The sequence below is a fragment of the Ovis canadensis genome, chromosome 18 (assembly GCF_042477335.2).
Source record: "Ovis canadensis isolate MfBH-ARS-UI-01 breed Bighorn chromosome 18, ARS-UI_OviCan_v2, whole genome shotgun sequence".
Lineage (NCBI taxonomy): Eukaryota > Metazoa > Chordata > Mammalia > Artiodactyla > Bovidae > Ovis > Ovis canadensis.
In genome coordinates, this window is record NC_091262.1 from 18,614,786 (window position 1) to 18,631,976 (window position 17,191).

The following is a 17,191-nucleotide window of genomic DNA, read 5'->3' on the forward strand; positions in this document are numbered from 1 at the left end:
TATTGATGTCTACCGTACTAGAAATGGAAATTAAAACATGAGACTACACAAGCACATATGTCATCAGCTATCAGAGCAAAGAGACCATCACAGGACATGTAGCCTCTGGGAAATGCCACTGGACACTTGGGAGAAAATGAGAGTAAGAAATGAGGCAAATAACATTTCATTATCATTGTGAAAGTGTTTGATGTCAGAGATCCCTGACTTTGAGAACCCCTGGAATAGTATAATAGACCTGATAGGGCTAGTCTGGGAAGATGTGAAGCTTGGATTTTACTCTTGCATCTGATTGGGACAGATTTTATTTTCTTGGGCTCTGGTATCACTGTGGATGGTGACTGCAGCCATGAAATTAAAAGATGCGTGCTACTTGGAAAGAAAGTCATGACAAACCTAGACAGTGTATTAAAAAGCAGTGACATCACTTTGCCAACAAAGGTCTGTATAGTCAAAGCTATGTTTTTCCCATTTGTCATGTATGGATGTGAGAGTTGGACCATAAAGAAGACTGAACAGCAAAGAACTGATGCTTTTGAATTGTGGTGCTGGAGAAATCCCTTGACAGTCCCTTGGACTGCAAGGAGATCAAACCATTCAATCCTAAAAGAAATCAACCCTTAATATTCATTGGAAGGACTGATGCTGAAGCTCTAATACTTTGGCCATCTGATGCAGCAAGCTGACTCATTGGAAAAGATCCTGATCCCGGGAAAGATTGGAAACAAAAGGAGAAGCAAGAGACAGAGGATGAGATGGTTGGAGGGTATCACTGACTCAATGGACATGAATTTGGGCAGACTCCGGGAGATAGTGGACAGGGAAGCCTGGCATGCTGCAGTCCGTGGAGTCGCACGACTTAGTGACTGAACAACAATACTGATTGTCACTATACAGTCTTGGGTAAATTATGTGATCTCTCTCAAGTTTAGCATTCTTTAGTCTTCATCTCATCTACATTTTAATGTTGTTGTGAGAACCAAGCAACAACCCACAAAAGGAGCTTCTTCATAAGCTTGTTGTAAAGAAGAAAATATGGCGTCACACAAGTATGCTTAGCATGGTTCCTGAAACAGGTTTAAGACATCAATACATGTTTGAGACACAAATGATACGAGATGTGCTGCCACGCTTATGGCTTCCTTTGGGTCTGGCAGATCTCATCATCTCATTTTTGTACTTCTTGTTTGGCCAGAATAATTAAGGATCAAGGAAATGCTCTCTACATTTAAGCACGTGGCTTTGTTGAACCAACACTAAATGAAACAAGTGAGAATGAGTCTCAATTGGTTCACTTTGTGGTTCAACTTTCTGAGTAATTGAACCCTACGTTTTTCCTTAATCAAAACAAGCCATGAAGGAAAACCATCATGAGGCTTAGAAGCAGTGACAGTTTTCCAAAAACACTACTGGATTCAGGGTTCAAAGACCTATGTTACTGACTTGACTGTGTCACTGCTTGGCTGTGTGAACTGAGGAATGGCCTCCAGTTTAGTTCAGTTCGGTTGCTCATTCGTGTCCAACTCTTTGTGTTCCCATGGACTGCATCGTGCCAGGCCTCCCTGTCCATCACCAATTCCCAGAGCCTACCCAGACTCATTCCAAACTCATTGGTATCAGTGATGCCACCCAACCATCTTATTCTCTGTCGTCCCCTTCTCCTCCTGCCCTCAATCTTTCCCAGCTTCAGGGTCCTTTCAAATGAGTCAGCTCTTTGCATCAGGTGACCAGAGTATTGGAGTTTCAGCTTCAGCATCAGTCCTTCCAATGAACACCCAGGACTGATCTCCTTTAGGATGGACTGGTTGGATCTCCTTGCAGTCCAAGGGACTCTCAAGAGTCTTCTCCAACACCACAGTTCAAAAACATCAATTCTTCGGTGCTCAGCTTTCTTTATAGTCCAACTCTCACATCCATACATGACTACCGGAAAAACCATAGCCTTGACTAGATGGACCTTTGTTGGCAAAGTAATGTCTCTGCTTTTTAAAATGAGGCTCCAATACTTTGGCCACCTGATGCAAAGAACTGACTCATTTGAAAAGACCCTGATACCAGGAAAGATTGAAGGCAGAGAAGGGGACGACAGAGGGTGAGATAGTTAGATGGCATCACCAACTCAATGGACGTGAGTTTGTGCAAACTCTGGGAGCTGGTGATGGACAGGGAGGCCTGGCGTGTTGCAGTCCGTGGGGGACTCATATTGTCAACTCCTCCCTTGATATTGTCCTCCACGACACATATTATGTAGTCGCACATTTCCACTACGTACTATCAATAGGAGCTGTATTGGGACCATGGGGTCCCAAAGCATCGGACACGACTGAGTGACTGCACTGAACTGAACTGATAATCAAACATCATTTATTGTGTGTCAGGAACTAGGCTAGGCATATTAGTAGTAACGATAGCTAACACTGGTTTCTTACTTCATACCAGACACTATATCATAATTTTGCATAAGTTATCTTCAATATTTTTACATTTAGAGGTAAGTTTTGTTGTTTTCATCTTATGGATGAAGAAATTAAGGCTCCTTGAGTTAAGTGACATACTTGAACTTTTAGCCATGCAACAAGTGGCAGAATCAGGATATTAACTTAGATTTTTCTGACTCCAGAATGTGTATTCTTTCCAAACTGTTATACAAAATGTTTTTCTCCTCAGATGTCAGTCACCTTAACAAGTGTTTTATTTCTTTTGGCAGCTGGCGATTTACATTTTACCTAATTATTACCATTGCTGGAATTGCATTTCTTTATGATGTAAGTTTTCTTTCTGATATATCTTTGACTGTAATTTGTCTTTAATTTAAAAAATTCCTGCTTATGAATCCCTTGAGATATACTTTCAATAAGGTAGCCAGCTTTTAAACCTCTACTCACTCTAATCACTTGTTTATGAAGACTTTCCTTACTTGCCCATCAGAAATCAAATCTCTCCATATCGTATTCCCTTTGCATTGTCTGTTAAAATAATTATTAAATGATTATCTCATTAAGTGATGTATAAAATTAATAGTAAATTGTTAACAGAAAAAAAGATAACTAGCTTTTGGAGATGTCTCTAAAGATTCTTTTAAGTTTTCGCTTCACATATTTTATTGCTATGAATATTTCAAGATTTTTTATTGCTACAGAAGCAGTAATTTAATTGGCCCAGAAACAATTTCATTAGAAGAGGCACTTGTTTGAAATAAATAATTTCCTTTGAGAATCAGGACTATTATCGATCCCAGACTCAGTAGAACTCTTGCATGTCACAGAGGTATTATATAAGAACAAGTAGAAATACCTGCGGAAGAAGGGAGATACTGCTGGGGGAGGAGGAATGTGATGAAAGTATCTTACTGTGCATGTTTCCTCCCTGTCAGCGACATCAGGAAGGACTTAGGTTTCTGCTGAAATCAGCCCTTGACTCTGAACAGTTTCTCTTGGTTCCTTCCTTTTTCAGAAACCTTGGGTCTATGACCTGTGGGAAGTTTGGAATGGCTATCCCAGACAGGTAAGTCCCCTGATGCAGTCCCTCCCCTCCTCAGCAGCTTGCCCCCTGAGTTAGGTCTGAGTCCTTTCCTGCTCTGTGTCCACTTTCATGCAGTCCATGGCGCTTTGTCTACTGGAGCTCACTCATTCTTGTTCGTTATTTACCCATCACTTGTCTCATTCCTTTACTTGGCTTATGGTTAATGTAGTTATCTATTTGAGTTTAAATTTACCATCTTACTATGTATTTTCTACTTGTAGCACTGGATACATTTCCTTTTTAAAATAATACTTATTACTTTTTTATAGGACAGTGAAGTTTTTAAAATTATTACTCTATTTCTTCCCTAATATTAGCTTTTCAGTTATGCAGGCACTAGTGGTAAAGAACCTGCCTGTCAGTGAAGGAGATTAGAGACATGGGTTCAATCTCTGGGTTAGGACGATTCCCCTGGTTGCCTGGCAACCTACTCCAGTATTCTTGCCTGGACCATTCTTACCATGGACAGAGGAGCCTGGCAGACTATAGTCCATAGGGTCTGAAAGAGTCAGACACGACTGAAGTGACTTAGCATGCATGCACACATTCTTTCAGTAGTTTTCCAAGAGATTACCTTTTGCATTCTTCAGTTCTTAGAGTCTGATACAAATTAATGCAGTTATCTCTTTCCAGTCAGTGAAAGGTCATCAGACTATGCCTATCTCCTCCTTCAAATATTTAAAAGCCTACAAGTCACTACTATAATTGATTTGTAAATGTTAATTTGCCCTTTCCTTGATATTATTTGGCATCTTGCATTTCCACACTTTCATCTGGCATTATTATCCTTATGGCTGAAGAAGCCCCTTTGGTTTGCTTGTCTGGAAATGTCATCATTTTACCCTATTTTTTAAAAGGAGTTTTGCTGGGCATAGAATTCTAGGTTACTAGTTATTTTCTTTGAGCACTTAAAAAATGTCATTCCATTGTCTTCTGGATCCCTTCAGTTTCTTTAATTCTGTTGTCCATTTTATTTTTGCTTCTTTGAATGATGTCTTTTTATTCCTCTGTTTTAAACATTTTGTATTTGTGTTTCAGCAGTATGATTGTGATAGGCATGAATGTCGTCTTCTTTGAATTTATCCTGCTTATTGTCCATAGTAATTCTTGAATATGTAGCTTGATGTCTTAAATTTTGAAAAATGCTTAGCTGTTGCTTCTCTTCTTTTTTCTCTCTCCTCTTTTTCTGGAATTTCAATTTACAAGTGAGCTAATACGCTAGACTTTTACACTAGGTCCCAAATCTCTTACATACTTTTTCTCATATTTTCTATCCTCTGACTCACTGCTTCAGTCTATAGGAACACAGTTCTCCACAGATCTCTTGCATTTCTGCATGTCGTATGAAGTGAAACGCAGGCTAACTTTTGTTCTGTATTGTCTTTTGAAGGATGTTTGTATGGCAAACAAGCTTGGAAGATGGAGGCAGTCTCTCCACTGGAACAACAGATATACATGTTATTGTCCATTATGAAAGATATTAGGTTCCCTATTTCAGGGTTTCCCTGTGGTAACAAAACCCACCGCATGTGCCAATGTCAGTCCAGTTGAGTTACCCAGTTGTGTCTGACTCTTTGCAGCCCCATGGACTGCAGCACACCAGGCCTCCCTGTCCATCACCAACTCCCAGAGTTTACTCAAATTCATGTGCATCAAGTCAGTGATGCCATCCAACCATCTCATCCTCTGTTGTCCCCTGCTCCCCCTCTTTCAATCTTTCCCAGCATCAGGGTCTTTTCTAGTGAGTCAGTTCTTCACATCAGGTAGCCAAAGTATTGGGGCTTCAGCTTCAGCATCAATCCTTCCAATGAATATTCAGGACTGATTTCCTTTAGGATAGACTCGTTGGATCTCTTTGCAGTCCAAAGGACTATCAAGAGTCTTCTCCAACACTACAGTTCAAAAGCATCAATTCTTCGGCACTCAGTTTTCTTTATAGTCCAGCTCTCACATCCATATATGACTACTGGAAAAACATAGCTTTGACTAGATGGACCTTTATTGGCAAAGTAATGTCTCTGCTTTTTAATATGCTCTCTAGGTTGAGCATAGCTTTTCTTCCAAGGAATAAGCATCTTTTAATTTCATGGCTGCAGTCACCATCTCCAGTGATTTTGGAGCCCCCAAGATAGTCTGTCACTGTTTCCATTGTTTCTCCATCTATTTGCCATGAAATGATTGGACTGGATGCCGTGATCTTAGTTTTCTGAATGTTGAGCTTTAAGCCAACTTTTTGACTCTCCTCTTTGACTTTCATCAAGAGGCTCTTTAGTTCATCTTTACTTTGTACCATAAGGGTGGTGTCATCTGCATATCTGAAGTTATTGATATTTCTCCTGGCAATCTTGATTCCAGCTGTACTTCATCCAGCCCGACATTTCACATGATGTACTCTGCATAGAAGTTAAACAAGCAGGGTGACAATATACAGCCTTGATGATATACTCCTTTCCCAATTTGGAACCAGTCTTATTCCATGCCCAGTTCTAACTGTTGCTTCTTGACCTGCATACAAATTTTTCAAGAGGCAGGTCAGATGGTCTGTATTCCCATCTCTTCATGAATTTTCCAGTTTGTTGTGATCCACACAGTCAAAGGCTTTGGCATAGTCAATAAAGCAGAAGTAGATGTTTTTCTGGAACTCTCTTGCTCTTTTGATGATCCAATGGGTGTTGGCAATTTGATCTCTGGTTCCTCTGCCTTTTCTAAATGCAACTTGAACATCTGGAAGTTCTCAGTTGGTGTACAGTTGAAGCCTGGCTTGGAGAATTTTGAATATTATTTTGCTAGTGTGTGAGAGAGTACAGTTGTACAGTAGTTGGAACATTCTTTGGCATTGCCTTTCTTTGGGGTTGGAATGAAAACTGACCTTTTCTAGTCCTGTGGCCACTGCTGAGTTTTCCAAATTTGCTGGCATGTTGAGTACAGCAGTTTCACAGCATCATCTTTTAGGATTTGAAATAGTTCAACTGGAATTCCATCATTTCCAGTAGATTTGTTCGTAGTGATGTTTCCTAAGGCCCGCTTGTGACTTCACATTCCAGGATGTCTGATTCTAGGTGAGTGATCACACCATCGTTGTTATCTGGGTTTTGAAGATGTTTTTTGTATAGTTCGGTGTATTCTTACGACCTCTTCTTAATATCTTATCCTCCTGTTAGGTCCATACCATTTCTGTCCTTTATTGTGCCCATCTTTGCATGAACTAACCCTTTTGTTTAGCCATGGGAATTGGAATGGGAGAACTGGCCCAAATATTGTTATTCTGGCAACTATAGTACTGTGAACAGTAAACTATCCTTTATCTCTGACTCAGGAGTCTCATATATCCTACCAGCATTCATGAAACTGTGGCAAGATAACTTGCAAGTAGGGTAAAATCTCAGACACTTCACAGCTCTGGATATTTTCTACTTCATATCCTCCAGATCACTAGTACATGTTTCAGCAGTGCTCTGATCTGCTCTGAAGCACAGCCTTTGAGTTCTCAATTTTCGTTATGGTCTTTTTCAATTCTCAAATTTTCACTTAATTCTTTTTCGTGGATTCCAGTTCTCTTATAAAAATCCTGTATGAAAGACAGCAAAAGAGACACAGATGTAAGAACAGTCTTTTGGACTCTGTGGGAGAGGGAGAGGGTGGGATGATTTGGGAGAATGGTATTGAAACATGTATAATATCATATATGAAACAAATCGCCAGTCCAGGTTCAATGTATGATACTGGATGCTTGGGGCTGGTGCACTGGGATGACCCAGAGAGATGGTAGGGGGAGGGAGGAGGGAGGGGGTTCAGGATGGGGAACACATGTATACCCGTGGCAGATTCATGTTGATGTATGATGAAACCAATACAATATTATAAAGTAATTAACCTCCAATTGAAATAAATAAACTTATATTTTAAAAAATTCTCACTAATTTTTAAAAATAACCTTAAAAACCTAGTTAATTTTAAAAGTCATTTTAAAGTCATAGCCTGATAAATCCAATATCTTGATCACCTGTTTTTTTTTCTTATCCCTGTTTCCCTTTGTTTGATAACTTTTGGTTGAATGATAGAAAAAATTATACTTAGGAATGATATTATCTACCTCCTGAGTAGACTTATTTTCGCTTCTGTTAAGCAGTTAGAGTTGAGACAGATCATCTTAAGTTTTATATGTTTTGAAGTGATTTTATGTGAACTCCAGTCTTTGTAAGGCAGATATATTTATAACTCATCTGTATTTCTAGGGCATTCTCTTACAGTGGTTTTAAATAAAAGGTTATAGTGTTTACAAGGACTCCTTTCCCTTGGCTGGCCCTGAACATCAGTTTGCTTAGTTTGCTTCCTTGCACTATGAGATTGCCAAAAGTCCTACTTAACTTCTGCTTAGAAATCTGAGCTGCTGTTTTCTAGAAACTCTCTTTCATTTGTTTCAATTGCACATTTTCTATGTTTGAAATAACATTGTGTTTGAATATCTAGATATTTTCTCTTCACTATATTTTTAAGATAAAGGAATGTTTATACCTCAGAGAATATAGAGTGTATAGAGTCTCTGGGCTCTATAGTGCTTATAAATCAGCAAACACAGACTTTATGTTATACATAGGTGTGGTTTTCTTTGAAGTTATCCTGTGTGGGGTCTGTAGTACTTCTTGAATTAAGGATGCACTAGAAATAAAAGATTTCATTTAATTCATTTTTCTTGTCTTTGAAATCTTGACTCCATGGAATGCTTCAAGATGCTTTGGTTGTTCCTTGGTACCTTCAAACAGATATTATCCGTACTTTCCCATATTTTTAAAATAGTTCTCACTAGGAGGGTTAGTCACATACAGACTTGTTTGTCATAGAAGAAAGCAGAAGTTTTCTTTCTTTTATGGCCTTATCAAGGATGATGAGTTGGTCAGAAATCTATTCCATTTAATGTATTAGCCTTACTCTTCACTTCTCAGGTGTGTCAGTTTATGCTGATGCATAATAAATCATCACCAAAACTTAGTACTTTAAAACAACAACCATTTATTTGCTTATGATATGGATTAGCAATTTGGGCTAGGCACAGCCAAGCAGTTCTTTTCCATGTGATGTTAACTGAGTTAATTCATGTATTTTCAGTTAGTTCACAGGCTGGTTAGGGGATAGCACATGTACCCTCATTTGTATTTTTGTCAGTGGACATCTTGATTCTCTATTTTGTGGCCTCCAGTAGGGTAGCTCAGGTTTCTTGTTGTTCAGTTGCCCAGTCGTGTCCGATGTTTTGAGACCTCTTGCATTGCAGCACACTAGGTCTCCCTGTCCCTCACCATCTCCCAAAGTTTGCCCAAGTTCATGTCCATTGTGTTGGTGATGCCATCCAGCCGTCTCATCCTCTGACACCCTCTTCTCCTTCTGCCCTCAGTCTTTCCCAGCAACAGCGTCTTTTCCAATGAGTCGGCTGTTTGTATTAGATGACCAAAATACTGAATGTTTCAGCATCAGTCCTTCCAATGAATATTCAGGGTTGATTTTCCTTAAGATTGACTGGTTTGGTCTCCTTCCTGTCTAAGGGATTTTCAGGAGTCTTCTCTAGCACTAGAGTTTAAAGGCATCGATTCTTTGGCACTCTGTCTTTTGTATGGTCAAGTTCTCAAAACCATATATGACCACTGGGAAGACCATAGCACTGACCACATGGACTTTTGACAGCAGAATAATGTCTCTGCTGTTCAACACACTGTCTAGGCTTCTCATAACTTTCCTGCCAAGAAGCAATTGTCCTCTGTTTTCATGGCTATAGTCACCATTCTCAGTGATTTTAGAGCCCAAGAAGAGGAAATCTGTCATTATTTCCACCTTTTCCCCTTCTATTTGCCATGGAGTAATTGTGCCCGATGCCATGATCTTTGTTTTTTTAATATTTAGTTTTAAGCTGGTTCTTTCACTCTCCTCCTTCACCCTCATCAAGAGGCTCCTTAATTTCTCTTCACTTTCTGCCATCAGAGTGGTATCATACACATGTCTGAGATTGTTGATGTTTCTCCCACCTACCTAATCCCAGTTTGTAACTCATCCAGCCCAGCATTTCTGATGATGGGCTCAGCATATAGGTTAAGCAAACGGGGTGACAGCAGACATCCCTGTTGTACTCCTTTCTAAATCTTGAACCAATCAGTTGTTCCATACAAGGTTTCTAACTGTTTCTTCTTGACCTGCATACAGGTTTCTCAGGAGACAGGTAATATGGTCTGGCATTCCCATCTCTTTAAGAGCTTTCTGCAGTTTGTTATGATCCACACAGTCAAAGGCTTTAGCCTCAGGTTTCTTACTTGGTGGTTATGAGGTCTCTGATTGCATCATATTTGCTATGTCCCCTTGACCAATGCCTGGAATTCAAATTCCTGGTCATGTTGGAGCCGACTATACCAGGATATGAATATGAGGTGAGATTCATTGAGGGCATTAATGTTACAACCCATCACACCAAGTAATATAATGTCTCAGCTTATCTAAAAGAAGCACAGCACCCCTTACTTTAAAGAAAACTCTAGCTATAGGAATTCCATTCTATTTTTTAGGAGACCATTTTAGACTACCTAAATAATTGTATATATTTTACTACTGTCCCATTTGAGAATGGGCCAATTTGGGTCACCAGCTTGTCACCAGAAAAGAGGTTATGACATCAGATTTGAGTAGTACTGGCACCCCACTCCAGGACTCTTTCCTGGAAAATCCCATGGATGGAGGAGCCTGGTAGGCTGCAGTCCATGGGATTGCAAAGAGTTGGACACGACTGAGCGACTTCCCTTTCCCTTTCAATAAACATAAAACAATTTTGTTGAGCCAGCAAAACAACTTTTCCATCTAATTTAACTCTCAACCAGCTAAAAGAATGCAGTTACACCTGTTGTAGTTTTATTAAATTTTAAACAAAATATTTAACTTGATTTTGGAATTCTCGTCTCCCTTTTTAGAAAGAAAATGCCTCAAAATATTGTCTCTAATTCCTTTTCAGAAGTTGAAATGTAAACCATTATTATTTGAGAGAAATTTGTGGTATATAAGCTTCCCTGGTGGCTCAGCTGGTATCAGAATCCAGCTGAGAGTCCCCCTGCAATGTGGGAGAACTGGGTGCTCTGGGTTGGGAAGATCCTCTGGAGAAAAGAAAGGCTAACCACTCCAGCATTCTGGCCTGGAGAATTCCATGGACTTAGCCAAATAGGTATAAACAATGTTTTTAATCCTTAAAATGAGTTGTTTATATGGTGGCATTAAAATAGTGAATACTCTTGTTTTCCTCAGCCCTTGCTGCCATCCCAATACTGGTACTACATTTTGGAGATGAGTTTTTATTGGTCTCTCTTATTTAGCCTTGGCTCTGATATCAAGAGGAAGGTAAGTAAGTGTCTTAATTACAAAGCTGCTTTATCCATTAAAAAAAAAAATGTTCAGCCCCTTCCCCAAATCCTAATCTTTAAATTATATTTTTTTGTGTTCTTAGTTCTAGTTGATAGGTTTTTGGTTTTTTACTTTTATAGCACATAGAATAGTGCAAATATGCTCATTCTCTGGTGACTTGATCAGTATTTGTAAAAGTTAAATATTATAAAAACTTTAACTTTGAAGTTCCGCTCTTGTTTGATGAGAAAAGGACTCTCCTTTATGATGTCTGTTTCTTTCTCTTGGTTTGGGAATGTTGTGTTCTTCAGAGCAAAGAAGAAAAGTGCTAGTAGTTTTAATTCTACAACCGTATCTTTTAGTTGATTACAGACTACTTTATTCTTTTATGTATTCAGTGACTTTGAAAACATTTTTTTTTTGCTTTAATTTATCCAAGATTCTTGTTAGGAAATACTGCTTCAGGCACTATTAGCTTTGCTTTATTTGCAGGGAAAAGGAGTCACAGGCATGCTAAATACATCCTCTGAGGTCACAAAGTGAGGTACTTTTAGGAACTGTTTGGTTGCTACTGATTCCTGTTTGCTGGTACAGAAAATCATATAAGACTTTCAGTGCAGTCACAGATTTCCTCGTGTACACTAGCAGTACAGGTCAAATGACAAATACTCTTGGCATGTACTTTATATGTTATGCTCTATATAAAAGACCAGTTTGTAGCAAAATTCGTATGATAAAATTAGGTGGAATTCGTATTAAGGAGCTAAAACCAATCTGGCTTGACTAAATGATGTTTAAGTGATGGTGTACGTTATCTACCACTAAAGGGCACAGTCAGCGGCTCAACTGAGGATCTAAAAAGAAACTTACAGAGTAAATCGTAAGAACATAGTGTGGAAAATCTGATTGAAATGATTTCCTTTTTGAGAAAACTTGATCACTATAGTTTAATTATTATTAACTTAGTTTAGGCTAAGAATATATCAAGTTTTAATTGAGGCATTTTCTCAAGGGATAGATTTGAAAATTATTATTTAGAAGCTATTAATAGACAGACTCAGGTAGGATGACCCCATAATCATCCTTTTCCCACTTTTGAGACTTTGATTTTTTTCAGTAGTTGCTTTCTCTTTATTATTTACATGTTCATAGCACCTTTCAAAAAATTAACTGTAGGTAAGCCTTACAAATAGCTGTGAAAAGAAGAGGAGCGAAAAGACAAGGAGAAAAGAAAAGATATAAGCATCTGAATGCAGAGTTCCAAAGAACAGCAAGAAGAGATAAGAAAGCCTTCTTCAGTGATCAGTGCAAAGAAATAGAGGAAAAGAACAGAATGGGAAAGACTAGAGATCTCTTCAAGAAAATTAGAGATACCAAGGGAACATTTCATGCAAAGATGGGCTCAATAAAGGACAGAAATGGTATGGATCTAACAGAAGCAGAAGATATTAAGAAGAGGTGGCAAGAATACACAGAAGAACTGTATAAAAAAGAGCTTCACGACCAAGATAATCACGATGGTGTGATCACTAATCTAGAGCCAGACACCCTGGAATGTGAAGTCAAGTGGGCCTTAGAAAGCATCGCTATGAACAAAGCTAGTGGAGGTGATGGAATTCCAGTTGAGCTGTTTCAAATCCTGAAAGATGATACTGTGAAAGTGCTGCACTCAGTATGCCAGCAAATTTGGAAAACTCAGCAGTGGCCACAGGACTGGAAAAGGGCAGTTTTCATTCCAATCTCAAAGAAAGGCAATGCCACCAAAGAATGCTCAAACTACCGCACAATTGCACTCATCTCACACCCTAGTAAAGTAATGCTCAAAATTCTCCAAGCCAGGCTTCAGCAATACATGAACTGTGAACTTCCAGATGTTCAAGCTGGTTGTAGAAAAGGCAGAGGAACCAGAGATCAAATTGCCAACATCTGCTGGATCATGGAAAAAGCAAGAGAGTTCCAGAAAAACATCTCTTCTGCTTTATTGACTATGCCAAAGCCTTTGACTGTGTGGATCACAATAAACTGTGGAAAATTCTGAAAGAGATGGGAATACCAGACCACCTAACCTGCCTCTTGAGAAACCTAAATGCAGGTCAGGAAGCAACAGTTAGAACTGGACATGGAACAACAGACTGGTTCCAAATAGGAAAAGGAGTACGTCAAGGCTGTATATATCACCCTGCTTATTTAACTTATATGCAGAGTACATCATGAGAAACGCTAGACTGGAAGAAACACAAGCTGGAACAAGATTGCTGGGAGAAATATCAATCACCTCAGATATGCAGATGCTACTACCCTTATGGCAGAAAGTGAAGAGGAACTAAAAAGCCTCTTGATGAAACTGAAAGAGGAGAGTAAAAATGTTGGCTTAAAGCTAAACATTCAGAAAACGAAGATCATGGCATCTGGTCCCATCACTTCATGGGAAATAGATGGAGAAACAGTGGAAACATTGTCAGACTATTTTTGGGGGCTCCAAAATCACTTGAGATGGTGACTGCAGCCATGAAATTAAAAGACGCTTACTCCTTGGAAGAAAATTTATGACCAACCTAGATAGCACATTCAAAAGCAGAGACATTACTTTGCCGACTAAGGTCCGTCTTAGTCAAGGCTATGGTTTTTCCAGTAGTCATGTGTGGATGTGAGAGTTGGACTGTGAAGAAGGCTGAGCGCCAAAGAATTGATGATTTTGAACTGTGGTGTTGGAGAAGACTCTTGAGAGTCCCTTGGACTGCAAGGAGATCAACCCTGGGATTTCTTTGGAAGGAATGATGCTAAAGCTGAAACTCCAGTACTTTGGCCACCTGATGCGAAGAGTTGACTCATTGGAAAAGACTTTGATGCTGGGAGGGATTGGGGGCAGGAGGAGAAGGGGATGACAGAGGATGAGATGGCTGGATGGCATCACTGACTCGATGGACACGAGTCTGAGTGAACTCCAGGAGCTGGTGATGGACAGGGAGGCCTGGCGTGCTGTGACTCATGGGGTCGCAAAGAGTTGAACACAACTGAGTGACTGAAGTCACTGAACTGAACTGATACATCATATATTTAAAAATACATACTTTCAGAGACAAAAAACTGTTAAGAATTGGGTAAAGCACAGGCTCTGAAGTCCACTGTCTAAGTGTAGATCCCGTCTTCACCACTCATTAACATTTCAAGCTAGTTGATTATATTCACTAAACTTAATCTCCTCATATATAGAGTTAAAAATAGTTTCTATCTCCTGCAGTTGTTGTGAGGATTAAACAAGGTAATCCATATAAATCACTTTCTGGTATATAGAAAGTACTCAATAAATTAGGCTGGTATTGTTATTTTATTATTATTGTTAGTTTTACTTTGGCTACAAGGAAACTAAAATTTTATGTTTTTTTAAAGGCATTAAAAAAATTTTTTTAAATGCAAAGTCAAGGGGGCCTTTGGAAGTATTACTACCAACAAAGCTAGTAGAGGTGATGAAATTCCAGTTGAACTATTTGAAATCCTAAAAGATGATGCTGTGAAAGTGCTGCACTCAATATGCCAGCAAATTTGGAAAACTCAGCAGTGGCCACAGGACTGGAAAAGGTCAGTTTTCATTCCAATCCCAAAGAAAGGTAATGCCAAAGAATGTTCCAACTACTGCAAAATTGCACTCATTTTACATGCTAGCAAAGTAATGTTCAAAAATCTCCAAGCCAGGAGAATTCTTCACATATATGAGAATTCTTCAGCAATATGTGAACCAGGAACTTCCAGATGTTCAAGCTGGTTTTAGAAAAGGCAGAGGAACCAGAGATCAAATTGCCAGCATCTATCGGATCATCAAAAAAGCAAGAGAGTTCCAGAAAAACATCTATTTCTGCTTTATTGACTATGCCAAAGCCTTTGACTATGTGGATCACAACAAACTGGGAAATTCTTTAAGAGAGAGGAATACCAGACCACCTTACCTGCTTTCTGAGAAATCTGTATGCAGGTCAAGCAACAGTTAGAAACAGACATGGAACAACAGATTGGTTCGTAATCAGGAAAGGAGTATGTCAAGGCTGTATATTGTCACCCTGCTTATTTAACTTCTGTGCAGAGTACATCACTCGAAATGTCAGGCTGGATGAAGCACAAACTGGAATCAAGATTGCCCAGAGAAATATCAATAACTTCAGACATGCAGATGATACAACTCTAAAGGCTGAAAGTGAAGAGGAACTAAAGAGCCTCTTGATGAAAGTGAAAAAGGAGACTGAAAAAGCTGGCATAAAACTCAACATTCAAAAAAATTAAGATCATGACATCTAGTCGTATCACTTCATTGCAAATACATGGGTAAATGAAGGAAACAGTGACAGACGTTATTTTCTTGGGCTCCGAAATCACTGCAGATAGTGACTGCAGCCATGAAATTAAAAGATACTTGCTCCTTACAAGAAAAGCTATGATCGACCTAGGCAGCATATTAAAAAACAGAGACATTACTTTGCTGACAAAGGTCGCATATAGTCAAAGCTATGCTTTTCCCAGTAGGCATGTATGGCTGTGAGCTTTCTTTCTATAAAGAAAGCTGAGTGCCAAAGAATTGATGCTTTTGAACTGTGGTGTTGAAGACTCTTAAGAGTCTCTTGGACTGTATGGAGATCAAACACTCAATCTTAAAGGAAATCAGTCCTGAATATTTGGAAATCAGTCCTGAATATTCAATGGAAAGACTGATGCTGAAGCTGAAACTCCAATACTTTGGCCACCTCATGCAAAGAACTGACTTATTGAAAAAGACCCTGATGCCAGGAAAGATTGAAGGCGAGAGGAGAAGGGGACAACAGAGGATGAGATGGTAGGATGGCATCACCAACTCAATGGAAATGAGTTTGTGCAAGCTCTGGGAGTTGGTGGTGAATAGGGAAGCCTAGCGTGCTGCAGTTCATGGGGTCACAAAGAGTCAGACATGACTGAGCTACTGAACTGAACTGAAAAACATTTTAATGAAGATATGCACATACCATACAACTCTACTATCTAAATACATAATACAATGGGTTTTTTAAAATTATATTTACAGGATTCTGCAATCATCACTACAGTCAATTCTGTTTCCATCAGCTCAGACAGAAATTCTGTACCCTTTAATGGTTGTTCCCCAGTTCTTCTAACCTCTACAGACCCAGGCAGCTGCTAACCTACTTTTTGTGTCTATGCATTTGCCTCTTTTGGATATTTTATATAAGTGTAGTTATACAATATATGTTTTTTTGTATTAGGTTGATGCAAAAGTAATTGTGGTTTTGCATTGTTGAACTTTCCAATTTGATATTGGAATACATTCTTAAATAAATTGTGATAATATTATACATCATTTTAATGCACATTACTCTTTTTTTTGCTAATGACTTATTACTTGCTGTCTATATTTTAGACTAGGGATGTTAGGCAAAAAGCAAATTTGAACATTTTTTCTTATTTGAGTTCAAAATGGGTCGTAAAGCAGCAGAGACAGCTGGCAACATCAATGACACATTTGGCCCAGGAAACTGCTAATGAACCTTCAGTGCAGCAGTGGTTAAAGAAGTTTTGCAAAGGAGATGAGAGCCTTGAACATGAGCACAGTGGCCGGCCATCAGAATATGACAAAGACCAACTGAAAGCGGTCATTTAAGGTAATCTTACAACACTTGAGAAGTTGCTGATAAAACTGTGTCGACCATTCTGTGGTCTTCTGGCATTTGAGACGAATTGAAAAGGCGAAAAAGCTTGATAAGTGGATTATGCTTATGAACTGACTGAAAAAAAAATTTTTTAATGAACCATTTATTGATCAGTTTGTGACAAGTTATAAAAAGTGGATTTTATATGACAACCAGAAACGACCAGCTCAGTGGTTGGACTGAGAAGAAGCCCCAGATCACTTCCCAAAGCCAAACTTGCACCAAAAGAAGTTACGGTCACTGTTTGGTGGTCTGCTGCCTGTCTGATCTACAGCTTTCTGAATCTGAACAAAACTATTACATCTGAGAAGTATGCTCAGCCACCTAATGAGATGCATCAAAAACTGCAATGCCTGCATCTGACATTGGTCAACAGAAAGGGGCCAGTACTTCTCCATGACAAGGCCAAACTGAATGTCACACAACCAACGCTTCAAAAGATTAACAAGTTCGGTTATGAAGTTTTGCCTCATCCACGGTATTCTATGACCTCTCGCCAACTGACTACCACTTCTTCAAGCATCTCAACAAGTTTTTGCAGGCAAAATGCTTCCACAACCAGCAGGAGTCAGGAAATGCTTTCCAAGAGTTTGACAAATTGAAGCACAGAT

General features: G+C 39.1%; 1 protein-coding gene across 1 annotated transcript in view; it reads left to right on the forward strand.

Annotated features, from left to right (window-relative positions):
- Positions 1-17,191, forward strand: part of CERS3 (ceramide synthase 3) — a 140,163-nt gene that overhangs the window by 28,922 nt on the left and 94,050 nt on the right. Inside the window, exons 4-6 of the mRNA XM_069559189.1 lie at positions 2,708-2,765; positions 3,454-3,504; positions 10,795-10,887. Coding sequence (XP_069415290.1) covers positions 2,708-2,765; positions 3,454-3,504; positions 10,795-10,887 — 202 coding nt within the window. The remainder of the gene's footprint in view (positions 1-2,707; positions 2,766-3,453; positions 3,505-10,794; positions 10,888-17,191) is intronic.